The sequence below is a fragment of the Salmo trutta genome, chromosome 29, assembly GCF_901001165.1.
Source record: "Salmo trutta chromosome 29, fSalTru1.1, whole genome shotgun sequence".
Classification (NCBI taxonomy): Eukaryota; Metazoa; Chordata; class Actinopteri; order Salmoniformes; family Salmonidae; genus Salmo; species Salmo trutta.
The window spans coordinates 14,982,573-15,008,326 of NC_042985.1; the positions used below are offsets into that span (position 1 = coordinate 14,982,573).

A 25,754-nucleotide genomic window follows, 5' to 3' on the forward strand; every position below is an offset into this window, starting at 1 on the left:
AGCAAAAGAGTGGAATAATTTAGCTTGATAATAAGCAGAGACACACTGCATCAACCTGCCATGTAAAATACAGGCCCTGGAATTTACTGAGACACGGCAATGGAAAATAAAAAAAGAGTCATTTAAAATAGCAGCGCAGGAGGCGCGTATGCATGTGTAATCTGATGACTGTCTATGCAGAGTAACATGGGAGGAATTTTGATTGGTATGTTTGAACTTGATTTAAGTGTCACTCACTCAAAAATCTGGGAATTCATAGTGATAGTGCCAGTTACGTTCCCTAATCCCTAGTGCACTGAGATGCATGTTGAGTTGTCGGTATGCTGGAGAGAATGCAAGTTAAGGTGAAAAGTGTTATGTCCTTCTTTAGTTATTGTGATTTTGTTTTGAATTTGTTGTCCATTCATTGACGCACTAATGACCTAGAACCACACAAATGAGGCATCATGCACCACATTTTTTGAGGGGACACTGACGGCCAAATGTGATTTTTTTATTTGTACTTTTTGCGCAAAATGTACGATATTGTGTGTATTTTCATTGTGCTCCGTCAGTTGGATGAGCAAATGGCAATGTACCACCCACACCCATAGACCTTGAAGGGACTATATAAGGCTGTTCTATTCCTATTGCTTTTCCTCTGGGGGTCTGACAGAACAGTGTCAGTCACAACACAATGAGAGCACAGGCAAGGAGCAGGGTGGTCGAACAGTGTCATCACAGCTTAACCAAACAGCAGCCCAACAGATGATGAAACTCACATCCACAACGTGCACGGCAATTCTGTGAAAAACTCACAAAGAACAGCACTTGTTTACGTGTTATATCAGTAGCATAAACATATCACAGAGAAGTAACCACAGCAAAACGTTCTATTGAATTTAGACTCACATTTGTCCAGTATATGTGTCATATGCAGGATCAACAAGCTTGTTGCTGTGGAAGGTCAGTCAGTGTAACCAAACACTTTTATGTTTGGAAAGTGGGAGCGATGGGACTGGATGCCTGAATTTACAGTTTTTTTAAATTGACTTTTAAGGCTGGTGTCATCATTCTGATTGACAGGGTCATATGATACTTTAGCACCACAGGCTGTATCAAGCACTAAGCATGCACGCTGTTTAAGAGAAGAAAAAGCGCAGTCACCCATTGGGCCACATGAAAGACCCTCTGCTGTTTTAGAGGGCACGTTTTCCAATGGTAACCAAGTCACAACCTCGTGGTGGCCTAACTTGCTTAACCCAATTCGTAACATTTGGAGGACAACCAACTCTTAGATGGCCTTGTGGCTTCTGACTAAGCATTGTTCCATATGGATTTATCTCCTCCACAATGCTGGAACGGATATCATCAAAACTCTTTTCTACGCATTCTGTCCCAAATGGAGTTTTCCTTGTGGTGGTGGGGTATTGTACTTAAAATGGTTCGAAGGCTAGTTTTGGAAAATGTGATGTGCTCTTGTGCCTATTTGTAGGCCTGCTATAAATAGGTTTGGCAGGGTACGCATGCTCATGTTTGATTGGAAATTGCACAGTGCCTTGAGCCGGAGAGAGTGGTGGGTCCTTATACAAAGAGACAAAAGGAAAGCTATGAATGGTGAGTTTACCTCAGAGATCTGATGGAAGATAGCTGGTCCATGAATGATGATATAATGGATGTGTTACCAACTGAACATAACAACATACTTTGAACAAACATCTCTGTTGCTGATATCAGTCTCTATAGTATAAGGCATTACACTACAATTGATGAAGACAATAGAAGTGTTTGCTTTTTTTAAAACATGTTTTCAAGCTCATAAATATTTACCAAAAAAGGGCATCATCTTGATTTCGTATCTTGTTATTAAAAATAACTTAGTGTCATCTGTATCTCTCTTTCAGCTGCTATCGCCCAGATTTAGACCATAACAGATTACAGCCACAGAAGAAAACCTCATTTGTTTGGTGGGTGTACATCATCATCTGCTGCCTTCTTTGAGGAAGTTTCGCCTGGGAATTTAAGTTTGAAAGAGAAACTATCTGTTGGAGAATGAGTTCCAGGAGGCTGATGACACGCTCCTACTCTGCGGGGGACGGGAGGTCCAGCTCCCACAATGGAGATGATGTCATAGGGAGTAGCAGAGCCTGCAGCCGCAGCTATCTCTCTGATGTCAGGCCTGAAAACAGGTACACAACCCCTCAACTCAACACAGGAAATATTACTGTACCTCAACAAGCAACAAGAAAGTTAGAATATGTTTATTACCACATCCCTTTCCTTTTGAAGTGAAGTTTAACCATTGATTCAGCATAATTGCATTATAAGGTCTTAATAATAAAACAATAATCATTGAATTTATAATGCCCTTTTAAATGAAAATGATTGGATGGCTTGGATTGAAATGATTTCTCAGTGTGTTAGTTAGTTATAGATAGTTGTGTTAGTTATATTTACATAACATTTACATTTGAGTCATTTAGCAGACACACTCATCCAGAGCCACTTATAGTGCATCCATCTTAAGGTAACTGGATGAGTCAACCACATATCAAAGTCATTGTTGGTTTCCATGGTGTCGTTTACTGCATTTAGGACTGTTTGAATGGCCAGCTGATAGGCAACACTCACTACCGGCTCATAAAAAGCTATGACCATGAAGGTCAGCTCTCAGCTCTTTATAAATAAACTGCATCTCACTGCATGAGCCTGTGTAAAGGCAAACCGTCTTCCAAAATGCATCCTACAAATAGAAGAAACATTTATGAAAATCCAATCTTCCTACTACTGGGTATGTCTACTTATGGCCAAGTGCGTGCTGCATAACTATCAAGTCAAGTGAAAACATGTATTCTTAATTATAATTCAGAAAATATTAATGGTACAGAGATATCGTCATGTAGTACTTGCTGATGTCAGTTAGTGTTTTTCCACTGTCAGTGGTTTGATTTTGTTTCACTGTAGACACTAGGCAATAGTCAGTCAAAATAGAATATCAAATAAACCATGGCCTTAGCAGCACCCTATCTTAATGATCTGACCGAGAGACTGAAATAGATGACAACACCAGACAGAGTGACTAAATCTACACTTAAACACTCTGTTTATGGCCATGATTACAGGCATGATATCCACCAATTACAATGTTGCACGCTGTGGTGTATGGAGTGATAGTAGTTCCAACAGAAATGGAATCTTAATTCAATCATTTTCCATTCAAAATATATTTCTGAATACAAATGCAGTTTTTGTTGGCACTATCATCACTCAATAATGAGCCTTCAATACCTGCATTCTGTATTGAAAGCACTATAGTCATATAGAGTCATGTACAGTTGAAGTCAGAAGTTTATATACACCTTAGCCAAATACATTTAAACTGTTTTTCACAATTCCTGACATTTAATCCTAGTAAAAATTCTCTGTCTTAGGTCAGTTAGGATCACAACTTAATTTTAAGAATGTGAAATGTCAGAATAATAGTAGAGAGAATGATTTAGTTCAGCTTTAATTTTTTCCATCACATTCCCAGTGGGTCAGAAATTTACATACACTCAATTAGTATTTGGTAGCATTGCCTTTAAATTGTTTAACTTGGGTCAAACGTTTTGGGTAGCCTTCCACAACCTTCCCACAATAAGTTGGGTGATTGTTGGCCCATTCCCCCTGACAGAGCTGGTGTAACTGAGTCAGGTTTGTTGGCCTCCTTGCTCGCACACACTTTTTCAGTTCTACCCACAAATTGTCTATAGGATTGAGGTCAGGGCTTTGAGATGGCCACTCCAATACCTTGACTTTGTTGTCCTTAAGCCATTTTGCCACAACTTTGGAAGTATGCTTGGGGTCATTGTCCATTTGGAAGACCCATTTGCGACTAAGCTTTAACATCCTGACTGATGTCTTGAGATGTTGCTTCAATATATCCACATCATTTCCCGTCCTCATGATGCCATCTATTTTGTGAAGTGCACCAGTCCCTCCTGCAGCAAAGCACCCCCACAACATGATGCTGCCACCCTCGGGCTTACATTTACATTTACATTTAAGTCATTTAGCAGACGCTCTTATCCAGAGCGACTTACAAATTGGTGCATTCACCTTATGATATCCAGTGGAACAACCACATTACAATAGTGCATCTAAATCTTTTTTTGGGGGGGGGGTTAGAAGGATTACTTTATCCTATCCCAGGTATTCCTTAAAGAGGTGGGGTTTCAGGTGTCTCCGGAAGGTGGTGATTGACTCCGCTGTCCTGGCGTCGTGAGGGAGCTTGTTCCACCATTGGGGTGCCAGAGCAGCGAACAGTTTTGACTGGGCTGAGCGGGAACTGTGCTTCCTCAGAGGTAGGGAGGCGAGCAGGCCAGAGGTGGATGAACGCAGTGCCCTTGTTTGGGTGTAGGGCCTGATCAGAGCCTGAAGGTACGGAGGTGCCGTTCCCCTCACAGCTCCGTAGGCAAGCACCATGGACTTGTAGCGGATGCGAGCTTCAACTGGAAGCCAGTGGAGAGAGCGGAGGAGCGGGGTGACGTGAGAGAACTTGGGAAGGTTGAACACCAGACGGGCTGCAACGTTCTGGATGAGTTGTAGGGGTTTAATGGCACAGGCAGGGAGCCCAGCCAACAGCGAGTTGCAGTAATCCAGACGGGAGATGACAAGTGCCTGGACTAGGACCTGCGCCGCTTCCTGTGTGAGGCAGGGTCGTACTCTGCGAATGTTGTAGAGCATGAACCTACAGGATCGGGTCACCGCCTTGATGTTAGTGGAGAACGACAGGGTGTTGTCCAGGGTCACGCCAAGGTTCTTAGCACTCTGGGAGGAGGACACAAGGGAGTTGTCAACCGTGATGGTGAGATCATGGAACGGGCAGTCCTTCCCCGGGAGGAAGAGCAGCTCCGTCTTGCCGAGGTTCAGCTTGAGGTGGTGAGCCGTCATCCACACTGATATGTCTGCCAGACATGCAAAGATGCGATTCGCCACCTGGTTATCAGAAGGGGGAAAGGAGAAGATTAATTGTGTGTCGTCTGCGTAGCAATGATAGGAGAGACCATGTGAGGATATGACCGAGCCAAGTGACTTGGTGTATAGTGAGAATAGGAGAGGGCCTAGAACAGAGCCCTGGGGGACACCAGTGGTGAGAGCACGTGGTGCGGAGACAGATTCTCGCCACGCCACCTGGTAGGAGCGACCTGTCAGGTAGGACGCAATCCAAGCGTGGGCCGCGCCGGAGATGCCCAGCTCGGAGAGGGTGGAGAGGAGGATCTGATGGTTCACAGTATCAAAGGCAGCAGATAGGTCTAGAAGGATGAGAGCAGAGGAGAGAGAGTTAGCTTTAGCAGTGCGGAGAGCCTCCGTGACACAGAGAAGAGCAGTCTCAGTTGAATGCCCAGTCTTGAAACCTGACTGATTAGGATCAAGAAGGTCATTCTGAGAGAGATAGCAGGAGAGCTGGCCAAGGACGGCACGTTCAAGAGTTTTGGAGAGAAAAGAAAGAAGGGATACTGGTCTGTAGTTGTTGATATATGAGGGATCGAGTGTAGGTTTTTTCAGAAGGGGTGCAACTCTCGCTCTCTTGAAGACGGAAGGGACGTAGCCAGCGGTCAAGGATGAGTTGATGAGCGAGGTGAGGTAGGGGAGAAGGTCTCCGGAAATGGTCTGGAGAAGAGAGGAGGGGATAGGGTCAAGTGGGCAGGTTGTTGGGCGGCCGGCCGTCACGAGACGCGAGATTTCATCTGGAGAGAGAGGGGAGAAAGAGGTCAAAGCACAGGGTAGGGCAGTGTGAGCAGGACCAGCGGTGTCGTTTGGCTTAGCAAACGAGGATCGGATGTCATCAGCCTTCTTTTCAAAATGGTTGACGAAGTCATCCCCAGAGAGAGGGGAGGGGGGGGAGGGGGAGGAGGATTCAGGAGGGAGGAGAAGGTAGCAAAGAGCTTCCTAAGGTTAGAGGCAGATGCTTGGAATTTAGAGTGGTAGAAAGTGGCTTTAGCAGCAGAGACAGAAGAGGAAAATGTAGAGAGGAGGGCGTGAAAGAATGCCAGGTCCGCAGGGAGGCGAGTTTTCCTCCATTTCCGCTCGGCTGCCCGGAGCCCTGTTCACGGTTGGAATGGTGTTCTTCAGCTTGCAAGCATCCCCCTTTTTCCTCCAAACATAACGATGGTCATTATGACCAAACAGTTCTATTTTTGTTTCATCAGACCAGAGGACATTTCTCCAAAAAGTACGATCTTTGTCCCCATGTGCAGTTGGAAACAGTAGTCTTTTTTTATGGCGGTTTTGGAGCAGCGGCTTCTTCCTTGCTGAGCGGCCTTTCAGGTTATGTCAATATAGGACTCGTTTTACTGTGGATATAGATACTTGTGTACCTATTTCCTCCAGTATCTTCACAAGGTCCTTTTCTGTTGTTCTGGGATGGATTTTCACTTTTCTCAGCAAAGTACGTTCATCTCTAGGAGACAGAATGCGTCTCCTTCCTGAGCGGTATGACGGCTGCGTGGTCCCATGGTGTTTATACTTGCGTACTATTGTTTGTACAGATGAACGTGGTACCTTCAGGCATTTGGAAATTGCTCCCAAGGATGAACCAGACTTGTGGAGGTCTACAATTTATTTTCTGAGGTCTTGGCTCATTTCTTTTGATTTTCCCATGATGTCAAGTAAAGAGGCACTGAGTTTGAAGGTAGGCCTTAAAATACATCCACAGGTACACCTCAATTGACTCAAATGATGTCAATTAGCCTATCAGAAGCTTCTAAAGCCATGACATCATTTTCTGGAATTTCCCAAGCTGTTTAAAGGCACAGTCAACTTAGTGTATGTAAACTTCTGACCCACTGGAATTGTGATACAGTGAATAATGAGTGAAATAATCTGTCTGTAATCAATTGTTGGAAAAATTACTTGTGTCATGCACAAAGTAGATGTCCTAACCGACTTGCCAAACCCATAGTTTGTTAACAAGAAATTTGTGGAGTGGTTGAAAAATGAGTTTTAATGACTCCAACCTAAGTGTATGTAATCTTCCGACTTCAACTGTATGTCTCATTACTGTAAAATTAATTTCATATGGACTAAAATATGGGAATTTGATAACCAATTTGATAACCAATTAAATGTAATAACCAATTAAGGGCATTTGATAACCAATTAAAAGCATGACAACACTTCTTAGTCCATCTTCATTCATGCCAGAACGCCTATACATTGTGCCTGATAAGCTGCTTCTATTTGCTTCCTCTCTGCATAGCTACTCCAGTCACAGCTATTCTCAATACAGGCCATCAAGGTACTGTCATGTATTTGTTTCATGAAATTCATTTGAACTAACACCTGCACTTGCTATCTTTTAGCTTTTCTTTAGCCTGGCTTATGTTGCCTCACTGTCATGACATTGAGGATGAAAGATGGAACAATGTGTGCTTGGTGAAATATGTTGGCTGATATTTGATTATAGTGATATTGGATTGCACCACATATTGCATCACAAACTACATAACACCCATTTTGACCTCTGCAATTCTTAAGGGAAGCAAGACAATCCATGGAAATCAAATCACTAGGATATGGAATCACATTACTTTACAGTATGTAGGGTTGAATGTGTTGATAAAAATGTCTTTATATATTTTACAAACTATTGCATTTTATATTCCATATATTTTGGCTATCTTCCATTGCTTGCATAGAAGATTACATATTTAGAAAATAGCTTTGGCCCAGGTGAGAGACATTTGTTTACATTTGAAAATGTAACTAAGTGTGTTATGCAGGAGCACACTACATTGTGTTATGGCACATTTAACGGAGGAGACCCAGCCATCCTTTGAGACGACATTAAAGTCAAGAGCCGTATCTGAAACCTGTAGCATCAAGTTCACCTGTGAGGTGTCAGGTAAACTCTCCTCTGGTGTGTGAGTGGGCGCAATACGTTGTTTGTAATAGCTTACATACATTGTTGTTGTACTTGCTAACCACTATTATCTATCTGAAGATGTTACAGTAAGTGCGAAATGTAGTCTCTATAACTGTTTCTCTGTTTCTATTTGTCTTCAGGTCACCCCGCTCCAGAAGTGACATGGTATAAAGATGATTTACAATTGGACAGATACTGTGGACTACCTAAATACAACATTTCCCGCAATGGACAAAACCATTCACTGCACATTTACAAGTATGTATCAAGATCATAATTGTAATTTGTATTGAAGATGTTAAACGTTATCATATTGATGTCAGTTTGGTTTGTATTGATGCATACATATTATTTAAAAAATTGTGCAGCAACTGTATAATACAAGTATCTATAATTTGTTTTCTTTACAGTTGCACTATGGAGGATGCAGCCATCTACCAGGCGTCAGCCAGGAACAACAAAGGCATTGTGTCCTGCTCTGGAGTCCTTGAGGTGGGGACAATGAGTGAATACAAGATCCACCAGCAGTACTTCGCCAAGATCAAACTGAAGGCCGAAAACAAACGCAGAGAGCTGGAGGAGCCCAAGCCGTGGCACAAGGAGAACCATGGGTCTCCTGGTAGTCGGCAGGAGACACTGAGGACCATCAGTCCAGACCGGTCCCAGAGGAAGCGACGGTCCTCCATGGACCCCAGCCTCAGTGCCCCCAGCTTTATGGAGGATGAAGTGGTTGAGGAGAGACCTCAGGCTCATGCTGGGGAGGCAGAGGCCAGGCTACAGGACACACCTGTGGTGGGAGAAGAAAAACGGGAAACTAACAGGGCTGGGTCTTCGAATGTCAATGGACAGGCAGCCATTACAGAAAATAGCAGCAACAAAGGCCAGACGTATGTTTACGATTCAGTGCAGAAGTCTTTTGCTCCACACACACCAAAAGCATCACTGGCCAAGAAGAAGATAAAGATCTCCAATGGAGAGGATAGTGGGATGACGGCTGATAGCCAAGCAGGGAAGAAGCCTGAGGAGAGAGCGATGAGTGAAGAAGGAGAGGTCAGTGTGACATGCTGTCTGGTTGAGTCCTCACCCTCACTGTGGTCATCAGAAGAGGCCCTGGAAGTAGAGAGTGTTGTTGAAACTTCAGCCTCAAAGACCGAGAGTGGAAAATACATGAATCAGTCTGAGAGAGCCCCACTGAACAACACAGTGTCAGTAATGGAAGAAGTGAAGGTCCAAGTGAAGGAGAAAGTACCTGTACAAACCCCACCACACAACGGAGAGCCTAGCATCCTGTCTCCTTCTACTGGGCACCTCTCTACAGGGGAAACCATATCAGGGAATAAGAGTCAGAATGCTGGAGTGGCTCAGGTGACCCAAAAGGTTGAAAATAACAATATTATGGGGAGTCAGAGTACAGTTCCTCCTGTCACCTCATCACAATCATGTCCTTCAGCTAAACTAAAACCACAACCAAGTCCTTCAGCTAAAATAAAACCACAACCAAGTCCTTCAGCTAAAATAAAACCACAACTAAGTCATCCTTCAGCGAAATCACAACCACAACCACGTCAACCAAGTCCTCATTCTGTGACGTCACAACCACAACCAAGCCCTTCAGCAAAACCACAGCCACAACCAAATCCTCCTTCTGCGAAACTACAACCACAACTACGTCAATCAAGCCCTTCAGTAAAACTACAACCAGGTCCCTCAGTAACACCACAACCACAACCAGATCCTCCTTCTGGGAACCTACAATCACAACCACGTCAATCAAGTCCTTCAGTAAAACTACAACCAGGTCCCTCAGTAACACCACAACCACAACCAGATCCTCCTTCTGGGAACCTACAACCACGTCAATCAAGTCCTTCAGTAAAACTACAACCAGGTCCCTCAGTAACACCACAACCAGATCCTCCTTCTGCGAAACTACAACCACAAATACGTCAACCAAGTCCTTCAGAGAAACTCCAAGCAAGTCCTTATGCGAAACCACAACCACAACAGAGTCCTTCTGCTAAACTACAACCACAACCACGTCAACCATGTCCTTCAATGAAATTACAACCACAACCACGTCAACCAAGTCCTTCCCCGAATCTACAACCACAACCAAGTTCCTCTGTCACACCACAACCAAAAGCAAGTCCTTCAGTAACAACTCCACAGGAGTTGAGCAACACACCAGAGGACATTAAAACCCATCAAAACAACGTAACAGACAATAAGCCTTCTGTCCTGGAACACCTAAACAGCACCACTACTCCCCTAAAAGGTCAAACTGAATGCCTGGGGAAGGATTCAGCATCAGTGCTTGAGGTGCTAAACTCAGATACTTATTCCATCTACGAAACTGGAACTGCAGTTGAAGTTGCTGGGGAATCAGTGGAGTCAGTACTAACATCACCCTGTAAGAGCAGCGAGGCTGTCTCTGCCTTGCCTCAGCGTCTGTGTGAACAGTCAGGAGATCAGCTGTCTGTGGAGGAAACAAGCACGTGCCTAAAGAATGTGTCTTTGTCTCGGCTGCCTGCGCAGCTGGACGGGGAGGTGAGTGTCTCTGCCCTGTCCCTATGAGCTCATGGAGCGCCTAACGTTTCCAAAACACACCAGCCAGATCCGATCAGTAACACAAGCACCCACAGCGCTATTATTAGACTTTACAAGTATGCCCCTCTCTGTGTGACAAGACGTATGTGTAATGATGCATGTGATGGCACGGACAGCAGGTATATTACCACTGCTACATATCGAATGGCTGAAAACATGAATATAGAAATCACAGAGTACCTCAAGACTTCTGTTGTGCTTATGATTTGTGCAATAAGGATTTTGGGAGGTCAACAATCTTAGCTTGTTTGACAGTGTGGGGCTTTAAGGTGACTGTGAATGGTCTTGGTGGTGGAAAACACTTGGCATATGAGAGTGAAAAGCACAATGGAACAGATGGTACAGCAATGATGCCTTAAAAGGTTTTGGATTGGTCCAGACATAGAGGCACAGAGCATGATGGGTAATATTTTTGCTATCCTTGAGAGTTGAGCTGCACTGTTATCCTCGTCTTTTAGTTATGCTGTTGGTCGCAGCCATGCAAACAGAGCGGAAGATGGTGTCGTTTTTTGTCTCTCATCCAAAAAGTTGTAAATCATTTTAGTCATTGATTATTTTTTCTCTCCAAAGACATTTATGATATCATACTATTTGGGCTTTTTGAAACACTGCATCCTCTACTGAACCCAAGAAAATGAAGGTATGGAAACAAAGTACTGTGAAAATAGTGCTGAGAAGGAATTCTGTCCTCTCTGTTCCACCAAAGCACCCATTTGAATGATCCACATTACATTGTCTCCTCACTAAACCTAATATTCCATGTTCCATGTCTGTCTGTGCTTAGTCCACTGTCATACACTCCACTGTGAACACTGTGTGAGAGAGAGAGAGGTTATAAAGTACTTTCTTGTTTCAATGAAACCAAAGTAGGCCTACAATAGATTTTTGTACAATATGAACGTAAGACCATACTCTCCCTTCTGTACTTGTCATTGTAAATGTTCATGTACTCCCCATTTCAATATAATTTGTCAGTTGATTCTTCAAAGGGAATGCACTATTATTTCACACAACACCATATTTTAGTTCTGTGATATTGAAATTAAAGTAGATGCAATGTGAATGGTCCTTTCAGTAACTCTGGACTTATCTCATTCACTGATGGAGTGACACATAAGTCACACCGGAGCCAATCCCTCTGGTGCTAATTTCAGCTGACCAATTAGATCTGGTGCTTATTTCAAATGAGTTACATATCTCTTACTGTTATGTTTATCTAAGACTAAAGGAACATGAGCTCAGACCAGGAGTCAATCTCACAACAGATCCACATGCACTCTGCACCTGGTCGAAACATTAGACTACCTCGTCCTGTACTGTGGGACTGCACTGTGTTTGTGAGGGTATTGTTCATCTCTATGGCTCATCAAAGGACCTATTAAGTGAAGTAATAATCATATCATAATCAAATGAGTGCAGCTTAACAACGCTACACCACCAGTAGCACTATTAGACAGTATTCAAATCTTTCTATATGAGGGGTTGAACCTGTGTGAATTATAGTGATTTGACTACAAGCCATAGCTGTCAAGTCAAGAACAGTTTGTGAGATAGTAACAGAGTTATAACTGGGAAACAGGATTGCTTCATCCATTGACCAAGTTCCAGTTAGTAAATATGTCTGAGCACTCAGTACTTAACACGAGAGCTCCAAATTGAAAACAAGATTAATTCGTTAGATACATTACATGACCAGCAGTATGTGGACACCTGGTTGTCGAACATCTCATTCCAAAATCATGGGCATTAATATGGATTTGGTCCACCCTTTGCTGCTATAACAGCCTCCACTCTTCTGGGAAGGCTTTCCACTAGATGTTGGAATATTGCTGTGGGGACTTGCGTCCATTAATCTACAAGAGCATTAGTGCGATCAGGCACCTGTCTTTGGTGATTAGGGCTGGCTCGCTGTCGGCGTTCCAATTCATCCCAAAGGTGTTCGATGGGGTTGAGGTCAGGGCTCTGTGCAGGCCAGTCAAGTTCTTCCACACCGATCTCTACAAACCATTTCTGTATGGACCTCGCTTTGTGCACGGGGTATTGTCATGCTGAAACAGGAAAGGGCCTTCCCCAAAGTTGGAAGCTCAGAATCTAGAATGCCAATCTATGCTATAGCATTAAGATTTCCATTCACTGGAACTAAGGGGCCTAGCCCGAACCATGAAAAACAGCCCCAGACCATTATTCCTCCTCCACCAAACTTTACAATTGGCACTAAGCATTCAGAAAGGTAGCGTTCTCCTAGCATCCGCCAAACCTAGATTTGCCAGATGGTGAAGCTGCCAGATGGTGAAGCATGATTCATCACTTCCACTGCTCCTGTGTCCAATGACAGCGAGCTTTACACCACTCCAGCCGGCGCTTGGCATTGTGCATGGTGATCTTAGGCTTGTGTGCGGCTGCTCGGCCATGGAAACCCATTTCAGAAAGTTCCTGACGAACAGTTATTGTGCTGACGTTGCTCCCAGAGAGAGTTTGGAACTCGGTAGTGAGTGTTACAACCAAGGACAGACAATTTTTACGCGCTACACGCTTCAGCACTCGGTGGTCCCGTTCTGTGAGCTTGTGTGGCCTACCACTTCAAGGCTGAGCCGCTGTTGCTTCTAGACGTTTCCACTTCACAGTAACAACACTTACAGTTGACCTGAGCATCTCTAGCAGGGCACAAATTTGACTAACTGACTTGTTGAAAAGGTGGCATCCTATGACGGTTCCATGTTGAAAGTCATTGAGCTCTTCAGTAAGGTCATTCTACTGCCAATGTTTGTCTATGGAGATTGCATGGCGGTGTGCTCAATTTTATACACCTGTCAGCAACGGGTGTGGCTAAAATAGTCAAATCCGCTAATTTCAAGGGGTGTCCATATATATACACTACCGTTCAAAAGTTTGGGGTCATTCCGGGATGCTGGTCTTCTAGGCAAAGTTGCAAAGAAATCTCATATCTCAGACTGGCCAATAAAAATTACAGATTAAGATGGGCAAAAGAACACAGACACTGGACAGAGGAACTCTGCCTAGAAGGCCAGCATCCCGTAGTCTCCTCTTCACTGTTGACGTTGAGACTGGTGTTTTGCGGGTACTATTTAATGAAGTTGCCAATTGAGGACTTGTGAGGTGTCTGTTTCTCAAACTAGACACTCTAATGTAATTGTCCTCTTGCTCAGTTGTGCACCGGTGCCCCCCACTCCTCTTTCTATTCTGGTTAGAGCCAGTTTGCACTGTTCTGTGAAGGGAGTAGTACACAGCGTTGTACGAGATCTTCAGTTTCTTGGCAATTTCTAGCCTTCCTTTCTCAGAACAAGAGACTGACGAGTTTCAGAAGAAGGTTCTTTGCTTCTGGCCATTTTGAGCCTGTAATCGAACCCACAAATGTTGATGCTCCAGATACTCAACTAGTCTGAAGAAGGCCAGTTTTATTGCTTCTTTAATCAGACCAACAGTTTTCAGCTGTGCTAACATAATTGCAAAAGGGTTTTCTAATGATCAATTAGCCTTTTAAAATGATAAACTTGGATTAGCTATCACAACGTGCCATTGGAACACAGGAGTGATGGTTGCTGATAATGGGCCTCTGTATGAATACTTATAAATACATACTGACATTTTTTTTAAACTAGTAAACACATCTGCAGGCGACAGAGCTTTGCACATTGTGGATGTAGTCTTTAACACTTACAGCAGTCTCTTTGGTGACTTGTTCATAAGATAACGCTTTTAAGCTACACCCTGGTTTTTGATGTGTATATAACAATGATGTGTGTTTATGTGTCATGGATATGACTGCAGCAAAGTATTTACAGAATGGAAATCTGTCTCTGCTTGTATTGTGCCTCAAGGTTACACAGAACCACAGCCAGACAGAGAGAGAGTGGAATGGAACACCTGTCGGGCAAGAACCTGTAATACTAACCATCCGGAGAAAGCTGGACGGACAATCACCTTCGCCACGACAACGTTCTCCATCATCATCGGACAGAGAAGTCACAGCAAATGCCAACAAACGGTCTCCTACTTTGCACAATCCTCCGAGCCAATCGGCCTCTGACAAAATGACGCAGGGCACACAGGATCATTCCAGGGGATCAGATGAGAGCCATACATTACCTTTTACAGAGCCACTAAAGTCACCCCTGGAAAGCCCGGGTGTTAGTGAGAAAACCTTGGGGTGTAGTGTTTCCTCAGTAGGCCAGCAAGGCCAAGTTGAGATAGCTATAAAAACTGTTGGTGAGACAGAAATACAAGTTGAAGTACAGGGTAATAATTTGGCTGAGTTACATGCACAGGGAGGCAGTTATGAGAGAAGAGCTGACATGGAAACTGTTTATGAAGTTAGCAAAGTTCAGGAAGGTGAAATTGAAAGACTTACGAAAGCACCTGAAAAGAAAACCGTTGAAAGTATAGCAGTGTCTGTATGGGATGAGAAGAGTATACCTGTGTTGAAGATAGCAGAATGCCAAGATCTTTCTCTAAACCCCCGCTTTCAGCCTATTATTCCAGATACATCACAGACGGTTGGCACAACAACAAGTGTCCCAAACACAAACATCTCAGAGCAACAAACAAAAGCCCCAACACCTGTAGCCAAAGTAATGTCTATTGCCGAGCTTCTAAGGTCACAAATGGAGAAAAGTGCCCCTACAGAAGTAAGTCCAGTGCCACCCATTTCAGTGGTACCTATTTCAGTAGCTACCATTTCAATGCCCCTTATACAAAGTCTAAACACAGACCAACAACCTAAATGTCCCCCATCAACTGACATACAGGATGTGAGAATGCAAAGTCCAGAGTTCAGGATGGATGAGACAGAATACAGGCAGGAACCTGAGAAAGACACTTGTAAAAAGGAAACCCATACGTCTGTCGGTTCTATTTCAGCTTCAAATGCACAATGTAGATTTAATACCTCTGAACCAGAACGAGTTGAGTCCCCCATAGTTAGTCCTATGACTGAAGCCTCACCTAAAGCTTTTGTAATTCCTCCTATCTCTATTGTTGACATGGATGGCACTTTGGAGAACAGTAATCCTCCTGTATGTATAGTAACGGACATTGAAAGTGTCATGGATACAGACCAGGAGCATCTTTTGGATCATAATGCTGATATTAGTCTGGCTGCGAATAAGGATGGTCAAAAGGAGTCTTCTCTTGTTACTCCAGAGCAGAAGTCCTTGGACATTACAGTTCCTCCTACATCCATCTCATCTGTTACCTTCACTGCAGAGAAACAACAAACACTAGAAAATACAGTCAAAGGGATGGATTCTTCACACTCACTGCCTCCAGTGTTCAGCAGTCAACATGGCAGAGACAAAAGGTGTGCTTCTCCCTCTTCGGAGCATTCAACAGAATCTAGTTCACTTCCTAGTGCCACTGAGAACCAAAGTTTTTCTACAAAAAATACAGGATTTACAAACAACGTTGCAACCCCAACATTGCAACCTGTCAGTGAAAAACGGAGAGACTCTTCACCAGATACTGGTATGATTTTAGGTCGGAGTGAAGCATGCAAACCTGATGTTCCTCAGCCTGGTCCTCAGACTGTACGAAGGTTTGATACCAAGGGTTCCCCAAGTAGTGAGACACAAGGGTCAGTACCTGTTCCCACCATTCCGTTGGATAGCAAAAGCTCTCCATCCAAAGAGGTGAAAGTTGAGGAATATTCAAAGCCAGACTCTTCAACATCTGTCTCAGTCACTGAAAGCAGTACTGGCCTGCTGAAGGGATCAGACAGTGTGTACCCCATGCCCTCTGCCACCCCACAGGAGCTGGCCTCCGGCGCTAGACGCAAAATCTTAATCCCGAAACCCAAAGGAGAGGACCCTGAAGCTGTTGCTTCACCCACTGACACCCAGAGCCCCCAGAGAGAGGAGGTCCTCAAGATGAGCTCCAGGCTATCCCCAGAGTCCTCCTCTCCCATGTCCCCTGGTCTGTCCCGCAGGTCGCCCCTGCTGCAGCCCCCCAATGGCCAGCGCACCCCTCCAACAGAGAGACGCTCCCCACTGCTCAGTAGGAGGAAGCTGGCTCCAACACCAGAGACCCTCAAACAGAGCCAGGAACCTGCCCTGGAGACAACTGACACTACCAAGACTGAGGAGAAACCAGCTGAGAAGGACAAGCATAACCCATTCAAAGGTAAACTCCTTTCAAGATATGACAGCTTAGTGTAAAAAAAAAGGGGTGGCTGATGTTGGCATACTTTTAGAGAGTAGCTAGTCTAATTCAATTAAATTAACCATTGGAGTCAGTGTAGTTTCTTTGGCTAAGCTCCAGTAGGGAGTGCTATTGAAAGCCTTCGTGCTTCCTCTGTTTGCTTTGACACTGTCACGAGATGGAGCGTCAGTTATAGATATAGAATTAATAGAACTGGCTTGCACCCTTTAAACCTGCCAATTTGACTGGGGATGCTTGTTCTATTCATTCTGTTTCTATGGGGCCAGCTACTTGCCAGGTGGGATTAAATGGAGGCTTAACTGAAATAGTATCCATATTACTTAAAGTTAGGAAGCTGAAACATAAGAAAGTGTTTATCTTTACCTAGTTGTGCCTGTCTGTTGGGAGTCCCTCTCTTACTGGCACTAATCTCTCTCTCTCCCCTCCTCTCTTTATCTCCCCCCCCCCCTCTCTCTAGCTCCTCAGGTCATCAGGAAGATTAGAGGAGAGCCCTTCTCAGATGCGGCAGGACATCTGAAACTGTGGTGCCAGTTCTTCAACGTTCTTAGTGACTCCACAATTAAGTGGATCAGGGATGAGGTGGAGATCGCTGAGGTTAAAAGAAGGTGAGTCCTCCATACAGGCTGCCTTGACGTGAAATGCTGTAGCCAAAATTTGGAAAATAGTGTTCATAAAAGGGATTCAACAATAAAATAATCACGATCAAAGACGGTTTTCCTGATGGCAACAATGTAAAGGGGTTGTAGAGACACCATGTGGCTGAGAAATTCTATAGTTAGATCTTTCTGAAAGTCTGTTTATTTTGCTGTTCTGCATCCCTGACTCCTGTGTGTTTCCCAGTGCAGGAGATGAGACTCAGGTAGCGTTGGCTATTGTCCAGACATCCAGCAGAGACTGTGGAGTTTATGGCTGCACCATCACTAATGAATACGGGACAGACACAACAGACTTCCTACTGAGTGTTGACAGTATGTACACTAGTGTCTCAGTTCAATCTCTGAAGTTTGACTTGTTTCAACAGGTTATCTCCTATATCTTCATATCTCAGTACTCTCTGGCGTGTTTTATCTCCTATATTGTTCAAGTTTTATTTGTCACATGCACAAGTACAGTGAAATGCTAAACTTGCAAACCCTTCCCAACAGTGCAGTATTCAATGTCAAAATAGTATAACAAAAAACTGGAGAAATAAGAAATAAGAGAGGAAGCAAAAGAAATAGAAGAATGTAAGTTATATACAGGGTCAATGCCAGTACCACCTTTACAATGTGCAGGAATACTGGAGTAGTTAAGGTTGATATGTACATGTAGGCAGGGATCAGGAGAAATTGACTGGTAGCAGGTTTAATAATAATAGTAAACAATATGGCAGCCGTATAAGTGGAGGGTGGGTGTGTGCGTGGTGGTGAGTGTGTGTATATGAGTGTGTGTGGGTGTTAGTGTGGGTGTGTGAGTGTGAGTGTGCAAGAAAGTCAGTGTAGGCGTGATAGGTGGATATACATAAACTGGGCTGAAAAGTGACTGGTAGCAGGAATATATAAATACTTAGCATCTCGCAAGCTCTTATTCTTTGTACTCTGTCTTTTTTGCAGTACTCTCTGGCATGTTTCTGCGTGAGGATCAAGAAGGTAAGATTACATTTGTCTATTATTTGTTAGGATTTAATTGGTGTTCAATACTGTCCGGTTACACCCCATCATTTGCCTTGCGAGGCACCTGATCCCCAAGCTTACATGAATGGTTAGTGCCGTTCAACTAGCCATTCATGTAAGCTTGCAGGATCAGGTGGCTCACGATGCAGCCTCATAATACCACTTCCAGTGCATTATATTTGATGATGTTAGTATCTTTCCTCTCTACAGTGGGAGAGGAGATAGAGATGAGTCCACTACTGTTCACCAAGGGCCTGGCTGACTCTGGCGTCTGGGGAAGTAAGTTCTTTGGGCGTATCATGATGGAGGAGGCCCATATAGGAGAGGGCTGCTCCCACAAGGCCTGCAGAGTGAAGGTCATCTATGGGCTGGAGCCAGTGTTTGAGTCTGGGACCACATGTTACATCAAGGTGAAGAGCCCCATCGCCTACTACGGAGCCAAGGAGGAGAGCAACCTGGTCGAGAGGAACCTGGCAATCACCCAACAGGTGAAGGGTTTTACTTATTTTACATAAAGTAAATGTTTAAAAAGAATCAATGGAAATTGGTCCAATGTAATGATATTATTGATGTTATGAAAGGAATCACAAAAACATTTAATCAAAGCTCTGATCCCTAACCCAAATAAAGTTTTTCTGTCTGATCATGAATGCAATCTTCTTTCTAAAAGGAATGTAGAATTCAGAACATCGCTCGTGAATACTGCAAGATCTTTGCTGCGGAATGTAGGGTGATAGGAACCTTTGGAGAAGCGCTGGAGTGAGTGAGATCATCAAAATGATACAAACTTACACATAAAATGTTTTTTCATATTATTTCACTACTTTGTTTAGTCTTCTGTCATACCACAGTGTGTGTATGTTCTTGGTTACACAGAGTGATCCCAGTCCACCTTATGTATCGGCCTGCCAACAGCATTCCCCATGCTACGGTGGAGTCTGACCTGAAGGGGGTCTATCTGAGGTACTGTCTGATGGACGCTACAGGCCGGCTGGTCATGAGAACTGGCTCAGAGGCGGCACTGAAGTGTTGTGCTCTGCAGCACTGGATCCTCCAGTGGACCAATGGAAACCTGCTGCTCACTCGGATGGAAGGTACAGTGTCCATCGTCTCGGATGACTAACTCTAGCAGGACAATGCTTTGGCTGAATAACAGAACAGGTGAAATTAACTGTAATTGTGATTGTGCTGCAGGTGTTGACTTCAAGATCACAAATGTTGGAATTTCCATCAAATCGAAAGGGTTGGTAGGCCTATAATTTATTCTGTTGTATTTTCTGAACATTGTGTTCTGGAGATATTCATGACTACATAGACCATTTACAATTACAATACTGTAATAACAAACTCTGGCACGAAGCTCTGTCAACAAACTGTTCCTTTACTCATCTGTAACATTGAAACTGTTGTTATTATTCCAGGTACCAAAGTCTCACGATCACAGAGAACCCCAATGTGTTTGAGCAGTTTGTCTCTCAGCACCAGTGTAACTCCTACTGCGGCCTCCTCAGCCTGAGGTCCCTGAAGACACAGGACTCCCTGCAGACCCCAGCCAAACCCAAGGGCTCCAGGAGCCCCCTGCTCCACCGCAAGATGGGCGGCTCCTCCAGGTATGAACCACTGCCATTGTGCCCTTCAGCAAAGCACTTAAAGGACAACTCCACCCAAAAACTATTGTTTGGTATTTGTTTCATTAGCCTTTTGTTGATATTGTCCCAAAATGTTTTGCATGTCAGCAATCAAATTTTCAAGATGTGTAACGTTCAGAATACAGAAATCTGGCCCGAATAATGCATGTTGCACCATATGATACAAACGCAGCATCAGAGGATGCAAAATGCATCATTCAGGCAAGATTTCTGTATTTTGAAAGTTACATATCTTGAAAACTTGATTGCTGACATGCAAAACATTTTGGGACTATATAGACAACGGACTAATGAAACAAATACCAAAAGATAGTTTTAGGATGGAGTTTTCCTTTAACCCCCAAATCCTCTCCATCCAAGGGTGCTGCGCTGTGGCGGACCCTGTAACCTCTCAACGTGTGTGTCTAGGGGTGTTATTAAAAAGCTAGAAGTCGGATTTCTGTGCTAGCCAAATTGATTAATTAGGTACCTATTCTATTCAGTCCCCAGCCCTCCAGGAAGGCCACAGGAAGCCCCCGGCTGATCAGAAAGCCAGCACAGCCAGAGGACAGCAAAGCTACCGCCAAGCACAAGGCCATTGATGTCCCCAATGTTGTCCGAAGTTAGAATGGCTTCATCGGCCGTAGAAAGCAAGCAACTGCTTTTCTCAATAAAGAGAATAAATACTGAACCAGATATGGAATTACTGCCAGACTTGTCCTCCCACCTACAGAGCTTTCTGGGAGCTGGGAGCCGGTCTGGGATCAAAGGCTGGTGACCCCTCCTCCAAGCTGTGACAGACAGACAGACAGACAGACAGACAGACAGACAGACAGACAGACAGACAGACAGACAGACAGACAGACAGACAGACAGACAGACAGACAGACAGACAGACAGACAGACAGACAGACAGACAGACAGACAGACAGACAGACAGACAGACAGAGAGCCCTGGGTCCCAAAAGAAAGATGAGATCAGAAGGAGAAAGAGAAGGCCAGGTGAAGGAAGAACTTGAATGTTTCCAGAAATGACAGAGGCTTCATCCACATCTTTTAATGAATTCTGTGTTAAAATAAACAATGAAATGCCACCTCAGTTTTAATGGGCATGTCGCCTCTGTTGCCAGAATCGGAGACAATGAAATGAATGACTACACTAGTATGTCCTTCCAATTATTACATTACACATTAATTTCACTAATGAATACATTCTTCATTTATTAAGTAGATCACATAAAATTTTATGCTAAAGCTTTCACATTATACAGGGTAGACTACCTGGATTCCTATTGCATATTAGTAATAATTCGGAGTAGTAATTCACAAGGTTAGCACGCCAGCTCGATTCAGGTCCCAACAACATGAACATCTAGGGAAAATACATTTAAAGGGATTGTTGAGGAGTTAAAGGTTATCTTCAATGGTGCACAGTGCTCAGGATAATAGTTCTGTTAAGAAAACTATGCCCTAAGAATGTACCGTATATTGTATTCCATGACACTGTGAATAAAAACGTGGTGCTTTTTATACTGTAAATGTGCCTACGTTTTCATGTTGCAGTGTATGACATTCATAGAAAATGCTCACTGGATGCAATGGCTATAAATTAAAATGAAATATATTGAAATTAAGCCTCTTATTGACCAGGGTGTGTTTTTCTCAAGGAATTTTGAGTGCTACCCTTGGAAACCATTTGACATGTAATGTATCTCAGTCATAAATAATGACGTGGGCTAGCTGCTATGTCACTTGCTGTAATCTGACATATAAGTATCTGACATTACAGATGTAGGATTGTAATTTGGTTACCCTGTTGCAGGAGAACTTTCCTGCAATGCAGGAAATGTACCACTTGGGTAATGATTTACCTTGACGACATATCCATAATCTATAAGCATTTCATGAATGTGTTATAACAGATCCCAACCACATTATTAAAGGTTAATTCAATATATCCATAGCCTATCTATAACTTAAGTAATGTCATGCTATACAAGAGCTCATATTTAGGTATCTTAATAGATCCTCATTACAATGACAGTATAGGCCCGTGACTTACCTTCTGCTTCTTCTTCTCACTTAGCTCAATTGTACATGAAGATCCCCAAAGGCTTGAATCCTGACGGTACATTTTACGGATCAAATGATGTAGTTGAGGGTAAAGGTGTCTCGGTTCACCAAACCCATGGTTCGAATCATATTGCGGTTTTGGGGTTACGGTTCAGTTTCAGTACAGCGGAAAAAATTGATTTCAACAGTTACTGCAGTTTTAATTTGTTTTTATTTGGGAAAATACGCTAAATTAAAAAGCACTCTATTTGTGGCCAAAGTCCAGTTTCTGTGAAATCATTCACAATGTTTCTGGCATTGTCTGTTGTGACAGGGATTGTTAGGTTGGGCCTCAAGTAGAGGTCTAAAAAGTTGGACACGATCCGAAATTAGACTTCAGGCTTTCCCACCCGGAGTAATATGCATAAATAAATGTTTCAATTCAGAGACCTGCTCCGAATAGACCTGAGGACGTGGTCGGATCCGAGTGAGGGAAGTAGCAGAAAAATATATTTGTAAGCTACTTTAATCAGAGCTGATTAAGTGCAAAGGAGACCAGGCGGAGGAGAGGCCTTGCACTGTGTGTACTTTGAGTGAGTGAAACAGGAGCAAGGAGGGAGGGAGAGGCAGCAACCAACCGAGCTGACTTGTGCTAGTAGACTAACTTCTAGCTTTTCATAGCTCGGTTATTTATCTCCCAATATGATTACGTAGTACCTGTCTTGACTGCATCAATACGAGAGAAGCTAGTTGGCTAAGATAGCTAACTACCCCTTACAAAAATGAATTTGTTGCTGCAAACTTCCCGCAAGTTTGTGGCAAATTTGCTGCAAACTAAATAGTGTGCAACAAAATGTTGCCAGAAGTTTGCAAACGTTTGCCACTAGTGGTGAATCTGCAGCAAACCTTTGCCACTAGTGGTAGTAAATATTATTGTTGCCAAACAGTTGATGACCAATCAAGGGGATTAGAAACATCTGTTGGAAATTGTAAACCAAACTATCTAGCTAGCTACAGTACCTACCAACATTGTCTGGTGAGTGTGTAACTTATTAATTAAACTTTAAAATTGTATTAGCTAAATGATGCCTAGTTAGCAATGTCATGTTTTATCAGATAGAATGAAACATTTGTTGATACCAGTTTCATTCTGTCGGCGCCACTGACTGACTGGCTAGCACTTAGCTAGCTAACGTTAGCTATCATATTTGTGCACAATTCATATGATTGGTAGCTAACTAATGATTTGTTTTTTTAGGTGAACACATTGCTGTCTTTTAATAACAATATGCATGTCAATACAGTGCATTCGGAAAGTATTCAGACCCCTTCACTTTTTCCACATTTTGTTATGTTACAGCCTTAATCTAAAATCGATGAAAGAAATAAAAATACTCATCACTCTACACACAATACCCGATAATGACAAAGTGAAAACAGGTTTTTAGATTTTTTAAAAAATGTATTAAAAATAAAAAACAGAAATACCTTATTTACATAAGTATTCAGACCCTTTGCTATGAGACTTGAAATTGAGCTCAGGTGCATCCTGTTTCCTTTGATCATCCTTGAGATGTTTCTACAACTTGATTGGAGTCCACCTGTGGTAAATTCAATTGATTGGACATGATTTGGAAAGGGACACACCTGTCTTTATAATGTCCCACAGTTGACCGTGCAAAAACCAAGCCATGAGTTTGAAGGAATTGTCCGTATAGCTCAGAGAAGATTGTGTCGAGGCACAGATCTGGGGAAGGGTACCAAAAGATTTCTGCAGCATTGAAGGTCCCCAAAAACACAGTGGCCTCCATCATTCTTAAATGGAAGAAGTTTTGAACTACCAAGACTTCCTAGAGCTGGCTGCCCATCTAAACTGAGCAATCAGGGGAGAAGTGCCTTGGTCAGGGAGGTGACCAAGAACTCAATGGTCACTTTGACAGAGCTCCAGAGTTCCTCTGTGGAGATGGGAGAACATTGCAGAAGGATAACCATCTCTGTGGCACTCCACAGGCCTTTATGGTAGAGTGGCCAGATGGAAGCCACTCCTCAGTACCTACCAGGCCGGCCAACCGGACATAGCTGTCTGGCTGGATGGATGGACCTAGATTTCTGGCCGGCCGGCCAGCTTGACCAACCTATCTGGCCGACCGGTCAAGATAGCTAGGTAGCTAGGCCCGGCCAGCTGGTCCGCCAGATAGCTAGGTCCGGCCAGATAGGTAGATCCGGCCAGCCAGATAGCTAGGTCCGGCCAGCCGGGCTGGCAAGATAGCTAGGTTTGGCAAGGCCAGATAGCTAGTTCAGGCAGGCTGACCAGATAGCTAGGTCCGGCCAGTCGGCCAGCCAGATAGCTAAGTCCGGCTGGCCAGATAGCTAGGGCTGACTGATATCTGAGAAGGCAAAGTCACATCGCGTTCTGTCATCACGATGCAATAACATACAGAACCACCGGAGCTATGGATAGTAAGGCTACATTAGAGCTGCACTCCACTGATAATAACCTACTTCATTCTTAATCATTCTAATATTTCAGATCAAAAGAGCAAACATATAATTGCTGTAAGACATTCACTTGAAGAAACATCAAATTGAGAGAAATACTGCAATTTCAGTCAAAAGGGAAGATAATTCCCTTGTTCATGGATTGGGTATGTCTGACAAAGAGTAGTACAATATGTAATGTATGACAGACACTGTACGACTAACTCATTTAGAAACCAATGGGTTTATAGATTCAAATAGTCAGTGCACAGCTGCTGAAGTAACTGTGAATTATGCCAGAAACCACATACGTACTCCGCACCTCAAATTAGCAGCACCTCAAGTGTCCGTATTCTGTACACTAGATGTCAGCATAGCACAAACAGAGATTATTTGCTCAAGTAAAACAAAAATTGAGTGGTAGTTACTTTTCTTATATTACAAAAGCACTTAAATATTGTTTTGTATAGTTTCTATAGATCAGCAGTGTTTGGGAAGAAATGGCCCAAGTTCATCAATGTTATTATTCATGATTCCCTGTGGTTTTATGAGAGAGAGAGAGAGAGAGAGAGTGAGAGAAAGAGAGAGAGAAAGAGAGAGAGAGAGAGAGAGATGAGCGATGGCTGCACCCCAATGTGAAACTCTTGTGGCGGAGCTCGGGCTAAGTATACTACTCCCCCCCATCCTTGCTTGGCGACTTATTGTATACGCACACTTGTGATGTCATAATTCCGTCATTCAGTGAGAAAGAGGGTCAGGAGCTGTCAGCGTCAACGCAGCCTCAGCGTAGTGATGACTGACATATCAGTATGATGGTGGTGGATGGCAGCGGAGGTTTCAACTGGAGAGAACACATTACTCACAGTGACAGCCTTTATTTGGGTTTAATCTGTGACAGGATCTAGAGGGGATTTTAGACAGCACAACATAAATAAATAAGGAGGAAGTGTTATTAGAGGTTTGATCAGATAGCCACCAGCAGGAACAAGAGTGTTTGTGTTTCTGAATAGACTGAGGGCTCTATCAAAGTCGACCACCAACATTTGAGATTCTCAAAGCACGTGTCAAATTGATTCCATGGAGGGCCGAGTGTTCGTTTTTTTTTGCTCCACCCTTGTACTTGATATATGAATTAAGGTCACTAATTATTAGGAACTCCCTCACCTGGTTGTCTAGGTCTTAATTGAAGGGAGAGAAAAAATAAACCTGCAGACACTCGTACCTCCATGGAATGAGTTTGACACCCCTGCTCTACAGCACTGAAATATACATTTACAC

General features: G+C 43.4%; 1 protein-coding gene across 2 annotated transcripts; it reads left to right on the forward strand.

Moving 5' to 3' along the window:
- The first annotated feature begins 1,179 nt into the window (after positions 1–1,179).
- On the forward strand, positions 1,180–21,485 carry LOC115166991 (alpha-protein kinase 3). 2 transcript variants are annotated; one of them, XM_029720983.1, is made up of 16 exons: positions 1,180–1,596; positions 1,884–2,168; positions 7,220–7,258; positions 7,743–7,864; positions 8,026–8,143; positions 8,296–10,432; positions 14,332–16,627; positions 17,124–17,271; positions 17,507–17,634; positions 18,259–18,294; positions 18,529–18,806; positions 18,989–19,077; positions 19,195–19,412; positions 19,513–19,561; positions 19,740–19,928; positions 20,450–21,485. In XM_029720983.1, exons 2-16 carry the CDS (start codon positions 2,032–2,034, stop codon positions 20,571–20,573), a joined length of 6,108 nt encoding a protein of 2,035 aa, XP_029576843.1. In that variant the 5' UTR covers positions 1,180–1,596; positions 1,884–2,031; the 3' UTR covers positions 20,574–21,485. The 2 variants fall into 2 exon arrangements, with proteins under 2 accessions (XP_029576843.1, XP_029576844.1); XM_029720984.1 differs by lacking the exon at positions 7,220–7,258 and having other exon boundaries at positions 1,185–1,596.
- Positions 21,486–25,754: the final 4,269 nt, after the last annotated feature.